The 24,124-nt window shown below is 41.4% G+C and overlaps 2 protein-coding genes and 1 long non-coding RNA gene across 7 annotated transcripts; 2 read left to right on the top strand and 1 right to left on the bottom strand.

Moving 5' to 3' along the window:
• The first annotated feature begins 1,071 nt into the window (after window positions 1–1,071).
• gm2a (ganglioside GM2 activator) lies at window positions 1,072–3,570 on the top strand. The gene is made up of 4 exons (XM_058057620.2): window positions 1,072–1,418; window positions 1,638–1,787; window positions 3,072–3,254; window positions 3,326–3,570. The coding sequence occupies exons 1-4, from the start codon at window positions 1,311–1,313 to the stop codon at window positions 3,479–3,481; spliced, it is 597 nt and encodes a 198-aa protein (XP_057913603.2). The 5' UTR covers window positions 1,072–1,310; the 3' UTR covers window positions 3,482–3,570.
• Window positions 1,438–22,422, bottom strand: LOC144894880 (uncharacterized). Of its 3 annotated transcripts, none has more exons than XR_013625410.1 (9): window positions 21,854–22,422; window positions 18,536–18,655; window positions 16,350–18,463; window positions 14,573–14,756; window positions 14,194–14,439; window positions 4,576–4,730; window positions 4,407–4,474; window positions 2,101–2,204; window positions 1,438–1,830 (listed from the first exon to the last, which is right to left on the bottom strand). It is a non-coding gene; the product is annotated as an uncharacterized LOC144894880 (long non-coding RNA). The 3 variants fall into 3 exon arrangements; XR_013625409.1 differs by lacking the exon at window positions 21,854–22,422 and having other exon boundaries at window positions 14,194–14,327; window positions 14,413–14,439; window positions 18,536–19,458; XR_013625408.1 differs by lacking the exon at window positions 21,854–22,422 and having other exon boundaries at window positions 18,536–19,458.
• On the top strand, window positions 7,950–22,442 carry pcdh12 (protocadherin 12). Of its 3 annotated transcripts, none has more exons than XM_058057519.2 (5): window positions 7,950–10,989; window positions 14,612–14,703; window positions 16,536–16,687; window positions 20,576–20,743; window positions 21,864–22,442. In XM_058057519.2, the coding sequence occupies exons 1-5, from the start codon at window positions 8,200–8,202 to the stop codon at window positions 22,088–22,090; spliced, it is 3,429 nt and encodes a 1,142-aa protein (XP_057913502.2). In that variant the 5' UTR covers window positions 7,950–8,199; the 3' UTR covers window positions 22,091–22,442. The 3 variants fall into 3 exon arrangements, with proteins under 3 accessions (XP_057913502.2, XP_057913494.2, XP_057913485.2); XM_058057511.2 differs by having other exon boundaries at window positions 14,609–14,703; window positions 20,579–20,743; XM_058057502.2 differs by having other exon boundaries at window positions 14,609–14,703.
• The last annotated feature ends 1,682 nt before the right edge of the window (window positions 22,443–24,124 follow it).

The following is a 24,124-nucleotide window of genomic DNA, read 5'->3' as shown; positions in this document are numbered from 1 at the left end:
GGTGCTTATTCGATTTGCAACTAGCAACACGTCACGTGGTTGCACGGTGAATTAAAACTTAATAAATATAAAAATGAGTCAAATTTGACAGTTTTTTGAACGGCTCTTTGAAAGAAACGGCTCACCAAGATCCGGCTCCTCTCAAAGAGCCAAAAATCCCATCTCTACTGCTTCCCCTCCTTGAACAGCATCATCTGGACCCCCCTCGCCCCCACCTTCCGCATCTTCATCGTCAATGCTGCATCAGTCTCCTCTTTCCTACTTATTGAGATGTTTCACTTCTTATAAATCATAAAATAAAACTTGAAATATGCGCCTCGATTGGCGCACTTGCACACTTACACTTAGCACCTTCAGTGCTTAAGTGCGTTCAAGCTGCCTAAATAAGCTGCCAGTACCCGGATGTTACATTCAACACGCCCCAAATGCTAAGTGTACAGTGATGATGGACACTTACCACACTCAATAGTCGCCATCTTGGCTACGTAGCCGTAAGGGAGGGGCGAACTCGCGTGGTTGGAATTAATTATAATAACTAATTATGTAATTAATAATAAGGAAGAAGAAGGCAACCATTGGTTGTGATTTAAATGAGCGTAATGGATATAGGACAGCACTACACTGCGAGGGAGTAAGTACACTGTGTATTCAGTGTACTTCTTGAAGTGCACTGGTTTAAGTCTTTATTGAAACACGTCCTAGCTAATATTAGTAAAACAATATTTAACCTTTAGTTTTATTTTGAAGTAAAATTTCGCAATATTTTAGTTATTTCCCTCATTGGTATTACTCATTGCAAACTTATTAGATTATGTGGTTTTATTTAGTGTGATTGTATCACGTTTGTGCTTATTTCCTGAATACAATGCACTAATAAATTCATTAAAATGCAATTTTGAAATGCAATTATGTGTATTTATGCGTAAAACAATGGAATAGATTGACCCTAGGAACAAAGATTAGTTTGTTTTTGTTTCTATTCGATACAGAAAGCTGTCGTACAGCGGCATCTAGAGGCGCCTTTGTGTAAATACATTAAATATTTTTTTTCGAAACGTCGAATATTCACGATTTTAATCGATTATTTCCAATCGTGGAATACACATATCAAAATATATCGACGTGTATAATTCAAAGTTAGACCAAGTTATTGTTTATAAGCACTTTTAACGACGTCACGTGACGCTTTGCTGCGTCATGACGTTCGAAGCGGAAGTAAGCGGAAGTAGCAAAAAAAGCGGCGACGAGCGGCGCAGGCTGGTGTAGTTAGTCTTCTCACGCTTTCAAAGTTGTTATTTTTTTTCCCCGACATGGATGCAAATGTACTTTTTGCTGTCACTCTCAGTCTGATGGTGGCTTTTGTTTTCAATCCAGCCACCGGAAGTCAGCTGATCTGGAGGAGAATCAACAAAGTAAAGGTATGTGTTTACATTAAAGTCAATGGAGGTGTTTTGTTGTATTGGAACTGTTCTATACAGCATAGTAATGTGACAATAAGCTATTATTGCTCTAAATACCCTGAATAACAAATATGTCAGAATGATAAAGTAGAGGATAATAATTTTGGATTTACAAAGTTATTGTGTGTACTTAATGTGTGCACTTAATAAAGTGATAAGTGTCTGAATCTGTTTAAGTTGGGCTTCGACTGGAAGAACTGCGGGAAGCCGGATGCCGCCGCCGTGATGAAGACCCTCAACTTGTCACCTGATCCCATCAACATCCCCGGCTCACTGACGGCGTCCGCCTCGGGATCGACGTCCGTGGAGCTCGGCGCTCCTCTCAGCGTGAGTAGGAATTCCACGCACCGCTTCCTGTCGTCCTCTTGTCCTTTCACAGTTAAAAAAAAAAAAAAAATCATCACAGTCAGCGTGACCATGACTATATAACTTAATATAATCAAATGACGTCTTTATAACTTAGCAGTGGACATAAAATAATAAAATAACTGCTGTAAACGTCTCACAAGGTGACCACAAAAGTTGACCTAAATCTCAACAACACGAAAACAAGATAAAGATTATTGCACACTTAGTATCCTACCCTGCAATTCATGCGCACTTGCGCACTTAACTTAGTCCACACTGAGAAGCGACTTACCGCCCTCAGTAGTCGCCATCTTTACAGTAAAGCGCAGTGACTGTAGAGCAGGGGTCTCAAACTCAATTTACTTGGGGGCCACTGGAGCTCGGGTCTGGGCGAGACTGGCCCGCATCAGGTTTAAAAAAAAAAAAAAAAACAACCAAAAAACGCATTTATTAAAAACAAATTAAAAAAAAAACTTTGCTTTGGTTCCAATTTTCTACAATAAAAGCTCTGATAAAACATTCCACTGTTCTCAAATATCATACTTTTTATTTTTCTACACAGAATAAGATGAAAAATAAATAAACAAATCAAGAATAAAGAAAATCAATCAATCAGTAATAAATAAATATAATAATAATAATAAAACGGCAAATAATAAAAACTTAAGAAACCACATACAGTTGGTGGGTACACAAATTATTTTTTTCAGATTTAATTAAAAAATTATTAGAGCCCTGTAGACATGACAAAACACGACTATAGTCACTTTTTATTTACAACATATTGCGCAACTGCAGTGTGCTTGAGACACATGCTAACTCGCAAACTAGAGAGCGAGTGAACCTAAACGGTAGCCTTCAGGTTATTTCCTTTCAACTTAAATAGCCAAAAACTTACCACTTCCACACGGATAGGGAGGATAACTATTAACAGTTATTTAAACTTTAACATGAACATTAATCAAACGTGATAATTTTTTCTGGGTACATGATACCATACGGCATCCATATCAAACTTGCGCTTAAACTTTCATGTCAAGGCGGGGGCCTCAAACTAGTCTCCTGCGGGCCACATTTGGCCCGCGGGCCGCGTGTTTGAGACCCCTGACTTCGACTTTGTAGTCAGTGATATAGCGAGGGAGCGATATTTGACCTGTAACGGTGTACTGTAAGGAGGGAAAACATTACAGTAAAGCGTAGTGACTGTAGAGTGTACTTAATTGAAGTGTACTTAATTGAAGACACGCTCGGTGTGATCGTCAGGTCAACGTGACATTAGAGAAGGAGGTCGGAGGATTTTGGGTAAAGGTTCCGTGTTTGGAGGAGGTGGGAAGCTGCCATTATGCGGACGTGTGTGATGTTTTGAACCAACTGATACCACCCGGACATGACTGTCCGGAACCTCTGCACACGTACGGGCTGCCGTGCCGATGCCCCTTCCACACTGTGAGTGGCCGCCGCTTTATTTTTAAATGAGTATTATAATATTAAAGGTATATTGTTGTGTTTTTGTTGAGGGTTCGTACTCGCTGCCCGAGTCGGATTTCTTCCTGCCCTACATGGACCTTCCTTCCTGGCTCACCAATGGGAACTATCGTCTTCAGGGGGTTCTGGGCGGAGGCGGTAATGAGCTGGGTTGCCTCAAGGTGGCGCTGTCTATCAGCTCAGACTGAAGCGGGTTAGGTTCTGTGGGGTCATTACTGCCACAACACCTCATGTTTTACAGATAATAACTTTGATTTATTGTCATTCTTTTTTTTTTTACAACAATGATATTTGTTTATTCATTTTGGATCAACTTTATTTAGATGAACATTTTATAGTAGAAATTTTGCTGCACTTTGTACAATTTCTAACACACGTCGTTGCCAGAATGTTGATTTTATGTGTGATGAAATATTGAATCAGGATGTTTTTTTTTAATTTAAGTAAGTTTTTTACATTAATAAAAGTTATGCTACACTATCTGAACAAAAAATCTTACTTGAAGTAATATCTAATTTTTTAAAATATTATTATTATATTATTTAAATAAAATATTTTAATTTTTTTGGAAAAAAACCTGAACATGTCATAGTTGATACTAAGTTACATTAATAAAAGTTATGCTAAACTATCTGAACAAAAGAAATTAATTGAAGTAATATCTAAAATTTTAAATATTATATTATTATTATATTATAATATTTAAATAAAATATTTTATTTTTTTGGGAAAACCTGAACGTGTCATAGTTGATACTAAGCATAGCCGACAGGTGGCACTGTTAACACTGGTTAAAGTAGGTCACGTGACGCATTCCTACTAAACAGACTGCGGCCATGCAACGTCCAACCACCAGGCGCCGCTGTTGCTGTGTCATAACGGGGCAGAAAATTGAGTGTACATATTTTATTCCCTAACAAAATAATAAAAACGGATTTTTCTCCTGCAGTAATTACACAACTAATTAAAACACCGGCAGACAAAAGGTTAGGCTAATCTAAAAAAAAAGGTTGAAAATGACGACGGAAGAAGAAAGAAGCTGATTGGTGGACACAAGTGGTACTAATGCTGGCCTGTTCTCCATATGCTAAGTGTGCAGTGATGGATGCTTACCACACTCATTAGTCGCCATCTTGGCTACGTAGCAGAAACGAGGGCGAACTCCGGTGGTTACAATTCACCTTAGAAAAGGAGAGAAGAAGAAAATCATTATACTAAGCGTTTAATGAGCTAGGTCACGTGACTATTCTGCCGCGTTGACAGCAGCGTCAAACCCGTTCACCTTTTCTCCTCGATTGTTCTCCGGCGCTGATTGTGTCCTCACCTTTGACCCCTTGCGCTTCCTCGCCACTTCATCACCTCCTCGCGTTCACGGCGACTCCTTGGCTTCGCCTGCAGGAAGCGTGAGGCGGCGGTGAAGGCCGCAGACGGGACGTCCTGTAAGGGGAAAGAGGGGGCGGGACATGACAAAACAAGCAAAAAGCACAGACAGGAAGTACTTTGCTCCAGCAGGTGGCGCTGGTTTAGGCTTAGATAATAATAATAGGCTTAGGTCCTCATGGTACTGAATCTGGACCACACTCCATCTATTGGAGATCCTCCAATATCATGATGAAGGAGGATCTCCAATGGAGTTAGCATGTGTTAGCAGGCTCTGTTCAAAATAAGCTAACAATAGGCTTAGGTCCTCATGGTACTGAATATGGCCCACACTCCATCTATTGGAGATCCTCCATCATGATATTGGAGATCCTCCTTCATCATGATATTGGAGGATCTCCAATAGATGGAGTGTGGTCCAGATTCAGTACCACACTGAAGTTAGCATGTGTTAGCATGTGTTAGCAGGCTCTGTTCAAAATAAGCTAACAATAGGCTTAGGTCCTCATGGTACTGAATCTGGACCACACTCCATCTATTGAAGATCCTCCAATGGAGGGTTGTAATGGAGTTAGCATGTGTTAGCAGGCTCTGTTCAAAATAAGCTAACAATAGGCTTAGGTCCTCATGGTACTGAATCTGGACCACACTCCATCTATTGGAGATCCTCCATCATGATATTGGAGAATCTCCAATAGATGGAGTGTGGTCCAGATTCAGTACCATGAGGACCTAAGCCTGAATCTGGACCACACTCCATCTATTGGAGATCCTCCTTCATCATGATATTGGAGGATCTCCAATAGATGGAGTGTGGTCCAGATTCAGTACCACACTGAAGTTAGCATGTGTTAGCATGTGTTAGCAGGCTCGGAATGATATTGGAGGATCTCCAATAGATGGAGTGTGGTCCAGATTCAGTACCATGAGGACCTAAGCCTATTGTTAGCTTATTTTGAACAGAGCCTGCTAACACATGCTAACTCCATTACAATGTGTGTGTGTACACACACACACACACACACGCACTGAGGTTGTGTTTGTGTTTACTTTAACTGATAATCTAATCTGATTGGCTGACCTCTGACCTGCCTGGATGCCTCACTGCTAAAACAACATTAAATAAAACTTTATTGTTCCTTTACTGTTGACATGCATTTGTTTGCTTTTGTGTCTCTTTTGTGGCGCTCGTCTCCACGCCACGCTGCGTGTCACAAGCCCCTCCCCCTCAGTGTTGACAGACGGCTGATATTCCAGAACCCCCACGTCCAACCCCCACCCCCACCCCCCGTAGCCGCGTGGTCTCTAAACACACAAACGTTACCTGGAGGTCAGAGGTGACGTCACAACATTTTAATGAAGGATGAACGTGTGAGGGCGGTCGAGTGGTTAGCGCGCAGACCTCACTAGCTTGGAGACCAGTGTTCAATTCCACCCTCAGCCATCTCATGCTAGGTTAATTAGCGACACCAAATTGTCCATAGGTATGAATATGAGTGTGAATGGTTGTTTGTCTATATGTGCCCTGTGATTGGCTGGGCCACCTGTCTAGGGTGGACCCCGCTAGGATAGGCTCCAGCACCCCCCATTATTGAACAATAAATATGTAGTACTCTACAATGGTCACTAGGTGTCAGTAATGTTAGCATTAGGCATTTCTAATGTGTAAGTTTTCATGTAATGCGAGTGTAAAGCTGACTATAGGGGTGTTAGTTTTTGTCTAGAGGGCTCTAATAGTGGTAAAAAAACGTATTGTAGATAACAGTTTCCGGTTTCCTCCCACATTCCAAAAAAACATGCTAGGTTAATTAGCGACTCCAAATTGTCCATAGGTATGAATGTGAGTGTGAATGGTTGTTTGTCTATATGTGCCCTGTGATTGGCTGGCCACCAGTCAATTGGGTGGACCCTGCCTCTCGCCCCAAAGACAGCTGGGATAGGCTCCAGCACCTCCGTGACCCTCGTGAGGAAAAAGTGTTAGAAAATGAATGAATGAATGAATCCTACTTGGCTGCACAGTGGTCGAGTGGTTAAAAAAAAACACACAAAAAAACACACTATGCTTGTTTGGACTCAAATACGCTAAAACGTTCTAAATATATTCGCGGCTAAAGCAGGAATGCGTCTCTTGTCATCTCAAGACGTGTTTTATTTTCATGTCTTTGCTGCTTCCTCATGTCTGCGGCATCAAACAACGACGACACTAAATCCCTTCCCAGAACATGGAAGCTGCAATTGTGGACTGCCGACGCAACAAATGTGGGGACTTGATGACTGGACGGGAGTCATTTTAAAAGAAGTCCACATAAAGACACTCAGAATGTCCTCACGTGGCCTCTAGGTCCTCAGTAACTGTTACATTTGTTCACTTCTTACTACTATTACTTCACTAATTGGCTATTTTTAGCCTTATGCATTATTTTATTTTAAATAATTTTAAATAATTTTAAATAATTGTATTTTAATTACATTTAATTTAATTTATTTTATATTAATTTTATTTTATATTTTATTTTATTATAATTTAATTTAATTTTAATGCATTATTTTAGCCGTTTGAAAATTAGCTATATCAGCAAGTTGAAGTATTTGTGATTTTAGAAATAAGGAGTATGTTCTCTGTAGGCGCCATTATGAATTATCCTTACTGGCCTTTTTTTGCAGTACATTTAGCGAGTGAAGATGAGCTTTTATAGTTATTAGCCCATATTTCCACACAATAAGTAAGATATGGTAGAAACCAGAGAGCAATAAAGAGTGTGGAGTGATTTCTGATTGAGAACAAATTTTGCTTTGTTCAAATATTGAAATATTTCTGGCTACCTTATGTTGTATATATTTTTAATATGAGGTTTCCAGCTCATATTTTCATCTATTTTGATCCCCAGAAATTTATTTTCATTCACGCTTTCAATGTTTACACTGTCTATTTGTGTGTCCTTTCCGCTGTTAGCAAACAGCATGATTTTAGTTTTATTTAGTTTTATTTAGTTTAGTTTTATTTAGGTTCAAGGACAATATAGTATGCATGTCTGAAATAAATGAAGAAAGAAGAAGGTTGTGCAGAAAACTCACAGCGGGTGTCGTGTTTCTTCCACACGGGAGGGATTTTCCTCATGTTGGTTCGGGATCATTAGCATACGACTCCTCCTCCAGCGTAGGGATTGGCCGCTTGGCTTCCCGGCCGGCCCGGCCAGCTTGTGGGAGCCTCAGACGCAAACTTCCTCAGTGGGAGCAAAAGTTTTCCAGAAGTGGAGGAGGATGAAGTGCGAGGTGGGATGGCAGCAGCCGCTGGAGTGGAGCGAGGATGGAAAACGGGAAGAACGTGTTGTTCTGATTATCTTCTGAGAAGACCGGACTTGGCGGACTAAATCTTTAAAAACAGGTTTTTGTTTCTTTTCCATGGAAGAAAAACGGATTCACTCCACAATTTGATTCATCCACATGTGACCTGAAGCTCATTTGAAGGCATCTTGTTCTCCGGAAGATCTTTGGACATGTTTCTTCAGTAGGTTTGTTCATCATCATGATGCTGCTGGTTCTGATTGTGGTTCTCAATCTGGGCTCTCGGGCCCGTAGCGCAGAGTCGTCATCCATAACAGTCCAGTACCGCATCTGGGAGGAGCAACCTGTGGGAACTCGGGTCGGATGTCTGGTGGATGACCTACGGCGTATGGATCAGGAAGGTCCTGTGGAGGACTTCCAGGTCGTGGAACACGGTAGGGCGCTTCCCTTTTCTGTCAACGCTCCCGACGGAATCGTGTCCACTCAGGGTCGTTTAGACAGGGAGGAGTTGTGTCGTGATTCGGAATTCTGCGAGGTGGCGTTCAGTGTCCTTTACAAAAAAAACGGTGCCATGAACTGCTTGCGTGTTCACGTGGAGGTCATGGACCTGAATGACCACAGTCCAAGCTTCGCCGGTCCGGCACAAGAAGTGGAGATCTCCGAGACGGCGAGCCTACGGATAAGAATCCCGTTGGAATGTGCGGTGGATCCTGACGCGGGAGCCAACGGTCTTCAAACTTACTCGCTTTCTGTCAATCAACACTTTGCATTGGATGTTACAAGTGCTGTGGGCGGGACCAAACAAGCGGAGCTGGTGGTGATCAAAGAACTGGACAGGGAAGTCCAAGCATCTTTTGCTCTTGTCCTGGTGGCTTGGGACAAAGGGAACCCTCCGAGATCCGGAAGCACATTAATCCGTGTTAATATTCTGGACTCCAATGATAACAGTCCCACTTTTGAGGACAGCGCCCCCACTGTGGAGATACCCGAGGACACAGTCCGAGGAACAACCATCATCCACCTAAAAGCCAATGACCCGGATCAGGGAACCAACGGGGAAGTGGAGTACTCGCTAAGTAAACACACACGGCCCAATATCCGGAAACTTTTCCAAGTGGATCCACAAAGCGGTGCCGTGAGTGTTAAAGCTCCTTTGGACTACGAGGTCCAGGTCTCCTACGAAGTCATCATCCAAGCCCGTGATCGTGGACCCAATTCTATTCCGTCTCACTGCAAGCTACATGTCAAGCTAACGGATATTAACGATAACGCTCCGAGGATACACATGACTTGGACTCATCCCAATTCAAATGCGGCAACGGTTCTGGAAGGAGCGCCGGTAAACACGTTCCTTGCGTTGGTCATGGTTTCTGATGCCGATTCCGGAGAAAACGGGAAAGTTACAGCAATAATGCAGCGAGATTCCGGTCCGTTCCGACTTGAGAAGGTACACGGGGAGAATTACATGATCATAACGGCGGGATTCCTGGATCGGGAGAAGGTGATGGATTATAACGTGACGCTCCTGGCTCAGGATTTTGGAGATCCTCCATTGTCTTGTGTTCGATATCTGCCTGTTCATGTTCTGGATGAGAACGACAACGCGCCGGTTTTCTCGTCGTCGGTTTTTAAAGCGTCCTTCATGGAGAACAACGTCGCGGGATATCGCGCACTCAAAGTGGAAGCTCATGACGCCGACTCGGAATTGAGCGGTAGAGTTCTGTACTACATTCGGAACTCCACCGAGTCCTTCTCGGTGCATCCAACAAGCGGCGTCGTCAACGTTCTTCACCCTCTGGACTACGAAGAATCGCACTCGTATTCGTTCCTGGTGGAAGCCGTGGATCAAGGTCATCCGCCTCTTCGGACCATAGCCGCCGTGGAAATCGAAATCCAGGATATGAATGATAATTATCCGATTATCACGGATCCGAGACCCAAACAAGGTGTGGCTTCCTTAGTCGTTCCGGTTAACGCAGATCGTGGCGAGATTGTATCTGAGCTCGGAAGCGACGCTGACGACGGATCGGGAGTTTTTCCAATTGAAGATGGTTTTCATGGATTTCTTGCGTCCACCATAAAGGCTGAGGATTCCGACTCGGGACTGAACGGACGACTCCAGTACTTCATCACTGACGGAAACGGGAATGGTCTCTTCTGGTTGGACCGCACCACTGGCCGACTCTTTGTTAACACCACCAACGCAACCGAACTCATCGGTAAAACCGTCACAGTCGACATTTCCGTATCTGATATGGGCACGCCTAGTTTAGCAACCAAAGCAGCACTGGAGGTGACGTTCACTAACCTCAAGGATCATTTGAAGAACTCGTCTCCCGGCGACCGTGGCCGGCTCAGCTTTGCCATGATGATGGGAATCTGCTTAGGGGCGACGTGCCTGCTGCTGTTGCTAGCCGTCACCGTCGTGACGACGGTGTGTCGCCCGGATAAACGGGAAAACCGGGCCTACAACTGCAGGAAGGCTGAGTCGACGTATACTCGGCACCCTCGACGGCCGCAGAAGAACATAAGGAAGTCGGATATTCAGCTTATTCCCGTGATAAGGGAAAGAAAGGAAGATCCTCCTTTGGATCAGAGCGAGACGACACCACTAGCTCCGGCGACATCACATGACCAGGAAGCTGAGAAACACTTTGATTTTACGCCGTTGATGTTGAACTCGAGCTTCCATTCTCAAAGTCACCTTGAAGGGGAGGCATCTCACGGCAGAACGCTGCGGAAACCCGGAAACATCGAACTGGACGCCACTTTACCTCTGACGCCACCGATATCATATCGGACCCTTCGGAAGGCCAGGAACCCGTCATCGTCCTCTTCAGCATCACGTTCGAGCACCTTGAAGCGGGAGAAAGCTGAGACACCCCAGGCGACCCTCAGGAGGCCGAAGACTTCAGAGGGTCGAGAACTGTACGATGCGGAACATCGAAGGATGCTGCGGAATCTGGTGCGGCTGTCCATGGTGGCGTTGGCTGACTCCATCGAGCTGTCGTCAGCTTCCCCGGAAGTTCAGGTGAGTTGGGAATCTTTTGTTGCTTGATTCTTGTAATTTTTCTGCAACCTAATTTTACAAAAATGTAGTTTTTCTGGTTTCTGGTTGTTTTTAATATTAATAATATATTATTATTAATAATAATATTTTTAAAGATATTATATTATAATATATTTTTAAAATACATGTGTTTTTCTTTAATATTTAAAGTCCATGCAATGAAAATTCCATTCTTTTCTCCATATTATGAGATTTTTCTTTTTTTTTCTTCTGCTGCTGTTTTTTTTTTTAATTTCCCAACTCTTTTTTTCGTACATTTTTCTTCTTGTAATTATGACTTTATTCTCATAATATTTTGACTTGATTCTAGTACTTTTCCTGCAACCTAATTTTACAAAAAAATGTTTTTCTGGTTTCTGGTTGTTTCTAATATTTAACTTTAAAAATATTTTTTTTTCTTTAATATTTAAAGTACATGCTATGAAAATTCCACTCTTTTCCCTCATATTATGAGATTTTCCTTTTTTTTCTTCTGCTGTTTTTTTTTTAATTTTCCAACTATTTTTTTCATACATTTTCCTTCTTGAAATTATGACTTTATTCTCATAATATTTTGACTTTATTCTTGTATTTTTATTGCAATCTAATTTTACAAAAATGTTGTTTTTCTGTTTTGTTTCTCAAAATATTACAACTTTAAAAAATACAAACAAAATTCAATTTTTTTCTTCTGCTATTTTTTTTATTTTTCGTACATTTTCCTTCTTCTAATTATGATTTTATTCTCATAATATTTTGACTTGATTCTAGTACTTTTCCTGCAACCAAATTTTACAAAAATTTTGTTTTTCTGTTTTTTTTTCTCATAATATTACAGCTTTAAAAAATACATACAAAATTCCATTGTTTTCCTCTGCTGTTTTTTTTCTTTAATTTTCCAACTATTTCTTTTCGTACATTTTCCTTCTTGTAATTATGACTTTATTCTCATAATATTTTGACTTGATTCTTGTATTTTTCTTGCAACCTAATTTTTTTAAAATGTATTTTTTCTGGTTTGTTTCTCATATTACAACTTTAAAAAATACATACAAAATTCTATTCTTCTGCTTTTTTTTCTTTAATTTTTCAACTATTTTTTTCGTACATTTTCCTTCTTGTAATTATGACTTTATTCTCATAATATTTTGACTTGATTCTTGTATTTTTCTTGCAACCTAATTTTACAAAAATGTATTTTTTCCTCATAATATTCCAACGTTAAAAAATACATACAAAATTCAGTTTTTTTCTTCTGCTGTTTTTTTCCTTTTTTTGTACATTTTTCTTCTTGTAATTATGACTTTATTCTCATAATATTTTGACTTGATTCTTGTATTTTTCAAGGACCACTTCACCCTCTGTCGGGGCTGTAAGCTAATTTGTTAGCAATTTGTCAGCCCAATGACTTTTGCGTGGTCATAGAACTTTGTCAAACTTTGTGAGGACTCCTTGGGAGTTCATCTCAACTTGTAAACTCCGGAGTGCGGTCGTGAAGGTGGGAATATGCTACGGGCAGACGTGACGAATGGCTTCATTTGCGTAGCGTTAACGATTTCGCTAAATCCACATGATGGCTTTTTAATGACCTCTTATTTACACCCTGGCTGTTTTAATTGTCCTCGCTCTCCTTTGCAAATGTGCCATCGTTTTGGATTCAACATGTGCTTACAGTTAGCGTGCCGCTAATTAACTAAGCCCCCCGCCCCCCAATCCCCCCACCTTTCTTCAGGCTTTGAAATTAATCTGAAGTGAAGTCCATTAGAGAGTTGGGAGTCACACACACACACACACTCCCAGGCTCTGCTCTTTCGGGCTGCTGTTTGATGACTTACTCAGACAGCGATGTGTGTGTGTGTGTGTGTGTGTGTTCATGATCTCATGTGTCACACAAGTGTGATGTGCCCCCACAACCACCTTTTTTTAAAGTGAAAATCACATACACTACCGCTCCAAAGTTTGGGATGACTTGGGAATTTTTCTGGGATATGGCTTTTTCTCGGCAGTCCTGCCATGAAGTCCAGCGTCCCGAAGTGGCCGCTTCACTGTTGATACTGACACTGGTGATTGACGGCTACTATTTAGTGCAGCTGCCAGGGGATGACTTTAAACTACACACTCTCAGATATTTGCGCAGCGTTTTTGTGTCCTTGTTAGACCCAGTTTGTGCTGCTCTCTGAAGGGAGCGGTTAACAGCACGGTAAGAGATTTTAGTTTTAGTTACGACTTTTAGATGGCTTTTCTAATCATCTATTAGCCTTATAAAATGATGAAGTTGGATTAGCAGCCATAGCAGGAGATTGATGCAGAGGACTGACAGTTGTTGATAGTAGGCCTCTATGCAAAAATGTACATCCTTCTTTCAAAATCATCTCATTCATTTTTATTGTTTGGGAAATGGATAAAAATGTTTGTGAAATGGAAAAAAATTGTTTGTGAAATGCATGAAAATTTGTTTTCCTTTGGAGAACACTCTCAGATATGAAGCGTTTTTCTGTCCTTGTTAGACCCAGTTTGTGCTGCTCTCTGAAGGTAGTAGTTAACAGCGTGGTAAGAGATTTTAGTTTCACTTAATCTATTAGCCTTATAAAATGATGAACTTGGATTAGCAGCCATACCAGGACATTGATGCAGAGGACTGACAGTTGTTGATAGTAGGCCTGTGCAGCGTTTTTCTTTCCTTGTTAGACCCAGTTTGTTCGCAAAATCAATTAAAATGTGTTCTTCTTTGCAAAACAAAAGACATTTGCAAGTGATCCCAAACTTTTGAGCGCTAGTGTAACTGTTCTAAAGTTACTTTTTCCAGAAGTACATGTTTACTTTTGGAATATTCATGAAAAAAACATTAGCAGATATGCTGTTTGTTTTTTATATTTTAATGGCGTTAGTTAGTTCTACAGCCATTTAAAGTTTGGGATCACTTGCAAATGTGTTTGTTTTCCAAAGAAATTTTTTTTTTCATGCAATTCCCAAATATTTTTTTCCATTTCCCAAACATTTTTATTTATTTCCCAAACAAAGAAAATGAATGAGATGATTTTCAAAGAAGGATGTACATTTTTGCATAGAGGCCTACTGTCTGATAAGGTCGGGGACCGTTAGCACTGCTAGCCATACCGATCATGGTTGATGATGGTTATGGAGGTGTTGGTGAGAAGCTAGCACTTAATTAGCTTATTTACTCACTTTGAGGGAAAGGAAGAACATCATCTTTCATTCCTACCCAGCATCCATCACTCCGCAAGCCCCGCAGCCCACCCTAACTATTCTTGGCCCACTTTTACATTCGTCTCCACCCCCGATGTCGCACAGGAAAAGGCCTGCTAGACACACACACACACACAAGTCCACGTTAGAGTGCATCCTGGAAGGAAAGCAACCAGAGAAGAAGAATAGGCTTTTTACGTGAAGGTCATTTCCTGTTGGCGGTGGCTGCAGAACGCACGTGCAAAAACACAAAAAAAATGTCATAAAGTCATATATCAGACACCCAAAAAGAAAAGTGTAACACACACACACACACACACACACACACACACACACACACACACACACACTCGTTGACCTTCATCAATGTTCATTGGTCTTCCTCCTGGTGCAGCAGATCTCCCAGCTCCTCTCCCTCCTCCGCCAAGGTCAGCTGCAGCCTCGACCGAACTTCCGGGGGAACAAATACTCTCACCGTGCTGCTGGCAGGTCAGTCAGTCTTCATCCTACTCTTCCTCTTCCTGTTCCTGCAGACGCTAGCACTGCACGAAAAAACACGCAAAACATCACTTTTATCACCACAACAAAATACAAACATTTACGAGCGACAATTCATGCAAAAAAAATAACAACATGCTAACATTAAAAAAAACCACTTAACTCAGGAAAATTCTGTACGGATAATGTGAAATTAGTTTAAAGGTTTTAATGCTAGAATGGTGTGAATGGGTTGACATGGAAAGGTGAAAAAATAAACTTATGCTAAAAAAAAAAAAAAAAAAAAATAGTGCTAAAGCATTAGCGGAACTTCCTTTCCGGCTGCATTGATTTCCGGTAGCAACATAGAAAGGTACACACGGTGTACAAAAACAAAAACATGGCAGCGGTGGGGCGTCAGCTACGATATGTAGCATTAGCTTTCGCTAGTGGTGGGGTGAAGCTAGTAGCTAGCCGGTGTGGTGTGGCGAGGTAGTATCGCTATGCCAGTAATGTTGCTGTAGTTTGGCTAATATGCAGGTCACATTAAATTAATAAATAAATAATAATTATTATTATTAATTAATTTAATTGATTATTATTTATTATTATTTTTTTTAATTTATTTTAATTTATTTTAATTTAATTTATTTTAATTTAATAGCTTTTTAGAGTTTTTTTTCAGAAGGCATTCGGATGTGCCTCTCTTTTTTTTTAGCTGTTTTGGTATCTTTATAACATACAGAAAACAGAAAAACGTTTGTGTAGGATGGGCCAAATTCCCCCCAAAAGTGCAATTTTCCGGGCTACACGGTGGTTGAGTGGTTAGCACGCAGACCTCACAGCTAGGAGACCCGAGTTCAATCCCACCCTACAAATAAAAACCCGGCGATGTGAAATGTTCCGCAATTCATACGTGAGACCTGAACACACGCGAGAAAAACAGCCAGGTGGGCAAACTGCGGCCCGAGGGCCACATCCGGCCTGCTAAGTCTTTGAATATGGCCCGCCTGTTTCTTTCCAAAGTATTTCATTTAAAGTCAATATACAACCTGGTTAGCACGCAGACCTCACAGCGAAGAGACCAGGGTTCGATTCCACCATCGGCCATCTCTGTGTGGACTTTGCATGTTCTCCCCGTGCATGCGTGGGTTTTCTCCGGGTACTACGGTTTCCTCCCACATTCCAAAAACATGCTAGGTTAATTAGCCACTCCAAATCGTCCATAGGTATGAATGTGAGTGTGAATGGTTGTTTGTCTATATGTGCCCTGGGATTGGCTGGCCACCAGTCCAGGGTGGACCCGGCCTCTTGCCCCGAAGACAGCTGGGATAGGCTCCAGCACATTTTTTTTTCAATGTTTAGGTGTTGGAATGGTTTGAGAAATGTGGAAGTAGTAATATTTCTCATGGTCAAGGTGCATTTGTGTTATGGAAAATATGGAATTCTGGGGAAAATGGGAATTTTTTTTAAGTGGAAAATTGTTAACCTGAAAGTTTTAATGTAGGAACTGTTTGGATGGGTTGAAGGGAAATGTCATGGCAGTTTTTGGAATGTGGAAAACAGCCTGCATGAAGTGTTGGGATGACTTGAGGAAGTCGGAATGAGTGTGGAAAAAAAAGGGAGTGAATGAGAAGAATAGAAGACTCGTTACGTACGTGTGAATTCTGTTCTCGTCTTTATTCGGGGGCTTTCTGCACCTGAAAGAAAATAGCACAGATAAACAGGAAGCAAAGTCAAACAGTCACAGGAAGTGTGTCATCAATAAATGTGTCCTCCTGGAACACAAACACAAACACAAGTGATTTTTTTTTCAGTCCCTTTGTTCTGCTTTGTGTGGACAGGTATGCAGGTCAGGACAGTTCTGATTGGCAGAGCACCAAAGACAGCGGACACGGCGAGAGCGAGGCCGGGGACGTGGATTGGGACGCGGGAAGAGACTCGCCCGTGGACCCTCAACTTGAGGAGGGGCTTCATAACCTGCTCAACAACTCTGGTACGCACACACACAATGTTCTTGATGAACGTAAAAGAGCTTATCATTGGATGCCATCAACCGCGTGGCGGCCATGTTGACTGTGGTCAAAAAATCTGCACATGAACGCTCGATGTTTGGACTTGAAGGGACTTCCTGTTGAAAGTGTTTGACAGGAAAGGGAGGAAAAAAAACTTTAAAAACATTCTTCACACACACAAAGGACGTGCTAGCATGCTAACGCACTCGCAGGAAATAACACACATCCGCCCCCCCACCCCCCTGTCCTCACTCGTCTGCTTGCTAATGTATCTTTAACACACTGGAAAGGGGCGTTGCAAGGGAGGGAGAGACAGGCTCAATAACAAGTTGTTTCTGGCATTGTCTCATAGCATTGCTAGCATGCTAACATTAGGATACAGGCATTTTGAAACATTTCATAGGTCGACACATATATAAACACTTGCCGCTATTATGCTAGGTGTTAGCATGTTAGCATTGCTAGCATGCCAACATTAGGGTATTAGCATTTCGAGACGTTTTCATAGGTTGACACATATGTATATAAACACTTGGCACTATTATGCTAGGTGTGAGCATGATAATGTTAGCATGTTAGCATTGCTTGCATGCCAACATTTGGATATTAGCATTTTGAGCCATGTTCATAGGTCGACACAAATATGAACACTTGGCGCTATTATGCTATGTGTTAGCATGATAATGTTAGCATGTTAGCATTACTAGCATGCTAACATTACGATATTAGCATTTTGAGACGTTTTCATAGGTAGACACATATATAATCACTTGCCGCTATTATACTAGGTGTTAACATGCTAATCTTAGCATGTTAGCATTACTAGCATGTTAACATTAGAATATTTGCATTTAGAGATGTTTTCATAGGTTGACAAATATATAAACACTTGCCGCTATTATGCTAGGTGTTAGCATGTTAGCATCGTTAGCATGCTAACATTAGGATATTAGCATTTTGAAACGTTTTCATAGGTAGACACATATATAATCACTTGGCGCTATTATGCTAGGTGTTAGCATGCTAATCTTAGCATGTTAGCATTGCTAGCATGCTAACATTAGGATATTAGCATTTCAAGACGTTTTCATCGGTAGACACATTTATAAACACTTGGCGCTATTTTGCTAGGTGTGAGCATGCTAATGTTAGCATTGCAAGCATGCTAACATTAGGATATTAGCATTTCAAGATGCTTTCATCGGTAGACACATATATAAACACTTAGCGCTATTATGCTAGTTGTTAGCATCTTAGCATATCTAGCATGCCATAGTGGCACACGTATAGGCACACTGTTTGCTCGGAGCTTGCGTCTGAATACAGTGCACTTTGGTGGCCCGCAGCAGGCAGCTTCCTCCGCTCGATGACGGACTTGTTTGCGCTGTAGAAAAGTTAGTTTTGCTGATACAGAGAATAAATATGTGTCGACTTCCAAGCTTGAAAGTGTGTGTGTGTGCTGTTTGTGGGTCACTGCGAGGCGTGTGTATCTTCCTGCTATTGTGCTTGTTTGAGCCTTGAGGCCCGAGGAGGAAAGTACCATCAAAAACACCCCCCACTACTACTGTGTGTGTGTGTGTGTGTGTGCGAGACTCACCTCCCCCCTGCAGGCTCTGTCAGCACTGAAACCTACACCTGTGACACATACAGTGTGCGTGCATGTGTGCGTGCACGTGAGGAACCTTTGATTCAGCCGCCAACATTCCTCGCTTTTTTTCCAGCTTTTTGGTTTCTTCTTCTTTTTCTTCTTCTTCTTCCTGCGGGATGAAGATTTAGTTTCACTTCAAAAACCAGGTGAAGTCTGACACAATAGAACTTGATGAACGTACATTTTGTTGTTTTTTTTTTAACGATGGCTTGGCAGTCCATTCGAGTAGCACACGGCCGGCTGCCATCTTTACTGGTACCACCTTTACTGGTTATGTAGGCACTCCCAACAATGATTAGCACTGTACAAAAAGGAGAAATAGCTACATACATGTGGTGGAAGAACACATATTTACCTTTTTCCCCCCAGCATAAGGCTTTTCTGATGGCAGTGCATCAAAGAAAATGAAAGTGAAAGTGAAAAAGCCATGGTAAAAAAACAGAGCAAGTGTAGAATCATTATTATTATGAAGGACAAAGATAAAGATAGTAACTTTCAACATCGCAATGTAGCAACGTAGTGCTATTTAGTGTACTCTCCCTCCTTTGCAACGGTCTTTTCAGTGTACAAGACAAGAACAAGTTGTATTTACGTGTACTTCATATATTGTGTGTACAATGAGAGTCACCATTGTAGCAATGGAAGTTGTATATAGACGGAAAACCTCTGTGTCTCATTCATGGGGTTGCTTGTCTTTGTGTTGTGTATGTGTGTGTCTATGTGTGTGTGTGTGTGTCAGCTAATTTCAAGCAGGCCAAAACAAAGACAGGAAATTGTTTGGGTCCAAGCGCAGCATCACATGAGAACAGAATTGAAAAAAAAGAAGCGTGTGCAGGTTTTCAGAAACGTCCCTGAAACGGCCAAAAATGCATAATTAGGTAGAAAAAACATACATAAGTCGCACAAGGCCAAAAATGCACAATTAGGTAGAATAAAACATACATAAGTCGCACTGGAGTATAAATCGCACAAGGCCAAAAATGCATAATTAGGTCGAAAAAAAACATACATAAGTCGCACTGGAGTATAAGTCGCACAAGGCCAAAAATGCATAATTAGGTAGAAAAAAACATACATAAGTCGCACTGGAGTATAAGTCGCACAAGGCCAGAAATGCATAATTAGGTAGATAAAAACATACATAAGTCGCTCTGGAGTATAAGTCGCACAAGGCCAGAAATGCATAATTATGTAGAAAAAAAACATACATAAGTCGCTCTGGAGTATAAGTCGCAGGAACAGCCAACCTAAGAAAAAAAAGTGCTACTTATCGTCAGGAAAATACAGTACTCCATAGGATGTCAGTCGTTTTGCTTGAAATCATGACAAAGCAATCAAGGATATTTTTTTTAAAGCGTCTAAAGAGGATTTGAAGTAAAAGTTCCCAAACAAAGGAAGGAAAAGAGGGGGTTAACTGTGTGTGTGTGTGTGTGTGTGCTATACCGGGCTGCATATGCTTGTGGTTAGATGAAGGAAGCCACTCAGTGAAATCATTGGACCTGACAAGACCCTCACCTGTTTGTCATTTAAAACCTTTAAACCAGGGGGTGTACAAAGTACTGCTTATGTTGGCCCATGGAATACTCTAAAACGGGGGGAGCTATTATTGTGCAATAGCTATTTTACAATAAAAATAATGGCAGGTGGGCCATGAGAGATCATTAAAAATATGATTCATTTTTGCAAAATTATTGAATAATAATAATATATTTATTATAAAATTATTTTTATTTATTTATTTATGTATTTATTTGATTTTATTTTTATTTTTATTGCACAATAAAAAAAATGTATAGGCCTAAGTAATAACCTATTGAGTGTTTTAATAATAATTTAAACATTTTAATAATAATAGTTTAATGACCTCACATGGCCTACCTACAATACCACCACGCCCCACCAAGGGGACGTGGCCCACACTTTGGGAATCACTGCTCTAAAAATACAACTGAATTTAATCTGAATGTTAAAAAAATAAAAAACTTTGTTTTTACTGTTGGTTATCAGAATTAACATTTCAGCTTCTCGTTATATTTTGCAGTTTTTCTGCAAATAAAATCGTCCTGTATTAGAATACAGTATCGATATGTAATAAAAATGATGGAGGGCATGTTTTGACAGATGAAGAATCCATGTTGAATAGTGGCGGTTATCACTTCCTGTGACAACAGGACAACAGGAAGTGACAAAAACAATCACACTTCTTCATCTACTCCATCAGAAGACGTCTTCTCAGAGGTCAGCGACCCGGCATGGATGGCCCGACTCTCCCTGACGCTCTCCGGAGATTACCATGACAACGTCTTCGTCCCTAACGCACCGCCGTCCTCTGATAGCGAACTCCTGCCCCGAGACGGCTTGGACTCGTCGTCGTCCTTCTCCACCTTTGGTAAACCTCACATTTTGTGTCGTACAAGAGTTTTCATTATTTGATTTGACCAATAGTATGGAGCGCAGGGAGCCACATGACATGGCCCAGGATGGTGCACTGTATTCAGGCACATGCTCCGAAAACAGCAGCACTGGTGTTTCAGGTGGCATTTGGTACAGCTAGCACTCAAAATGGCTTCCTCGGAAAAGTGAATATTTGTTTACATGTGAGGTCAGGGGACGTTACGACAGACCCCGATAATAAAAAATTCCCATTTTTCAGAATGCAAAATGCCTTTGATCTAAAGAGTTGCAACTACTAGTACTACTACTAACTACCAACTTCCTGTTACATTGGTGCTCTAATGTTAGCATTTCTAGCATGCTAACATTACGATATTAGCATTTAGACACGTTTAGGTCAACACATCTATAAACACTTGGCGCTATTATGCTAGGTGTTAGCATGTTAATGTTAGCATGTTAGCATTGCTAGCATGCCACCATTTGGATATTAGCATTTTGAGCCATCTTCATAGGTCGACACATAAATAAACACTTGGCGATATTATGATAGGCATTAGCATTCTAATGTTAGCATGTTAGCATTGCTAGCATGCTAACATTAGGCTATTAGCATTTCGAGACGTTTCATAGGTCAACACATATATAAACACTTGGCGCTATTATGATAGGCGTTAGCATGCTAATGTTAGCATGTTAGCATTGCTAGCATGACAACATTAGGATATTAGCCTTTTGAGACGTTTTCACAGGTCGACACATACAAACGCTTGCCGCTATTATGCTAGGTGTTAGCATGTTAGCACTGCTAGCATGCTAACATTAGGATATTAGCATATTGAGACGTTTTCATCGGTAGACACATATGTGATCACTTGGGGCTATTATGCTAGGTGTTAGCATGTTAATGTTAGCATTGCTAGCATGCCATAGTGGCACACGTAGTGGCACACCGTTTGCTCAGAGCTTGTGTCCAAATACAGTGCACCTAATAATAGTCCGTTCATGACAAAACTCCAGACATCAAGCATCATATCAGTATGTCATTGGCTCTTCAATGCGTCAATCAACCCCAAGCTGCCACTGACACGTCTTCTGCTCTTACCTCATCTCAGGAAAAAGTCCGGAAAAGGACGGCCCACTGGGCGGGGCCTTGCTGTCCGAGGTCAGCACGCTCTTCGAGATGCTGATGACGCAGAAGGCTGACACCCACCCCGGCCCCCGAGCAGACGTCCTCTACCGACTGTCCTCGGCGTGTCGACGCTCGCTGGACTCGGACGCCCCCACGGCAACTGTGAGCGGCACGGTCCGAAGCCTGGCCCCGCCTTCTGCGCGCTTTTAACACTGGAAAAAAAAAACAATAGAATGAGGACACTTTTATTATTGATTGACAGTTTTAATTTTTAACTGTTTAATTTAAACTTGCAGACTTTTCCTTCAATTGAGGTTTTGCAGAATACAACAAAATGAAAGAATGTTTCCCAAACACGATCATCGTCAGCGTAAACGTAGCCTGGAGATGCATAGTGACAAAGGAAATCATGATTTGTTGTAAAAAATATGAGAAATGGAGAAGTGGAAAAGAATGAAGCGGAAACAGGAAGTAGTTTAATGGAGAATATAGTGTGGCCGCTAATGACCACGGGATGACTTTGATGTTTTAAAATGAGGTTGGGCGGATGGGATGTAGGAGGTCTTGGGGGACCGGGTGGGAGTGGGGGTGGGGGGGGCGTGGGTCTCAGATGTTCACCTGCTGTGCACACATGCTGACCACATTCAAAGTTCAATTAGTGGACTTTCATGTTGAAATAACAGCACTTTGTACATATTTTTTTAATTACCTATTCAACTCTTTTTCATACTTTTTTTTTTTTTTACAATAAACTCAACTTAAAACCTTTCAAGTTTTGATGATAACGTGGGGAACGTCAACTCTCAATGTGTGTGTGTGAGTGTGTGTGTATGATCAAACGTTATTCATGCTAGTCCTTACATATGGATTAGGCAGGTTTTGTTGTGCAAGGCGTCCTCTGGTGGTCAGCTGGTGCAGTTACAACCAACCAATACAATTAGTGCTTCTTTGATGATGTTCTATGTTTTCAACCCAAACATAATCCATTCCTCTGGTCAACGTCGGATTTGAAAACATTTGTTTCCATGGTGCTCCCAAATATTGATGCACGGATGGATGGCCAGATAGATGATTGGATGGATGGATGGATGGATGAATGGACGAATAGATGATTGGATGGATGGATGAATGGATAGATGGTGGGGTGGATGGATGGATGAATGAATAGATGGTTGGGTGAATGGATGAATGAATGGATAGATGGTTGGTTGGATGGATGGATGGATGGATGAATGGATAGATGGTTGGGTGGGTGGATGGATGGATAGATGGTTGAATGGATAGATGGTTGGGTGGGTGGATGGATGGATAGATGGTTGGATGGATAGATGGTTGGGTGGATGGATGGATGAATGGATAGATGGTTGGGTGGGTGGATGGATGAATAGATAGATGGTTGGGTGGATGGATGAATAGATAGATGGATGAATTGTATAGACAGCTAGTCAATGTCATACAGTAGAGGTAGAAGCATGGAGTTAAATGTATGCTTATGATGAAGTTAGGAGCTAAGATGTCTTAAACGGACAGAGAACGCTCATGCACGTCTCATTCCTGGCCCTCCATGCTCACACTTGTGTGCGTGCATGTGTGTGTATAAAACAGCTTAGCGGTGTAGAGTATGTTCTATGAGCAGGTGGACTACATCTTCTTTCTGCGCACTTTGACTGATCTTTTGTGCTGACTCTGCTGCTGCTCACTTCCTCCTTCATCCTGTTAGTGTCCGGCGTGCACACACACCGAGAGAGCATGGCCAACGATCGGTAAGAGATTCATTTGAAAGAGAAAGATTTAGAGGGCGAGAAAAAGAGCAAAACAAACACTTTTCTTCCCTGGCGGAGCAGCAAATACGCGTGGAAGCGGCTAATGCACTATGCTATTAAATGTGCCACCCGTGACTTAGAATGTGAGGAAAAATCTAATAAAAAGCTGATTAAAACAAGTCTAGTATTGAAGTTCAGAGTGCACGCTCGCATACGGGAGGAGGGGAGCATCCCGGGGGGGGTGAGGAGAGGAATAAAACACAGGCGTGGAAATATTACACAAACAATAAAGTGGGAGAACAACAGGTGTTTCATTTTAAAGCCGTCCTCTTCAGATGATGAAAGATTGCAAATATCGTTTACGGCCGAGGAAGTAAGCAATGTTTGCATGCGGAAACGCAACACCGACATTAAGTACGCCACTGGAAAGTACTTGCGGCAGCACCGTGAAAACATCAACATTATTTTCTACTACATTGCC

The sequence above is a fragment of the Doryrhamphus excisus genome, linkage group LG23, assembly GCF_037039965.1.
Source record: "Doryrhamphus excisus strain RoL-2023G ecotype Guam linkage group LG23, RoL_Dexc_Guam_v1.1, whole genome shotgun sequence".
NCBI classification, from domain to species: domain Eukaryota; kingdom Metazoa; phylum Chordata; class Actinopteri; order Syngnathiformes; family Syngnathidae; genus Doryrhamphus; species Doryrhamphus excisus.
This window is presented reverse-complemented; position numbering and strand designations above follow the sequence as displayed.

Excerpts from the sequence above, each read along its gene's own strand:
- pcdh12 (XM_058057502.2), top strand. The coding sequence starts at position 8,200 with ATGATGCTGCTGGTTCTGATTGTGGTTCTCAATCTGGGCTCTCGGGCC. Across the intron at positions 10,990-14,608 it reads CAGCTTCCCCGGAAGTTCAG|CAGATCTCCCAGCTCCTCTC; the intron begins GTGAGTTGGGAA and ends CTCCTGGTGCAG. Across the intron at positions 16,688-20,575 it reads TAACCTGCTCAACAACTCTG|AAGACGTCTTCTCAGAGGTC; the intron begins GTACGCACACAC and ends CTACTCCATCAG.
- gm2a (XM_058057620.2), top strand. The coding sequence starts at position 1,311 with ATGGATGCAAATGTACTTTTTGCTGTCACTCTCAGTCTGATGGTGGCT. Across the intron at positions 1,788-3,071 it reads AGCTCGGCGCTCCTCTCAGC|GTCAACGTGACATTAGAGAA; the intron begins GTGAGTAGGAAT and ends TGTGATCGTCAG. Across the intron at positions 3,255-3,325 it reads GCCGATGCCCCTTCCACACT|GGTTCGTACTCGCTGCCCGA; the intron begins GTGAGTGGCCGC and ends GTTTTTGTTGAG.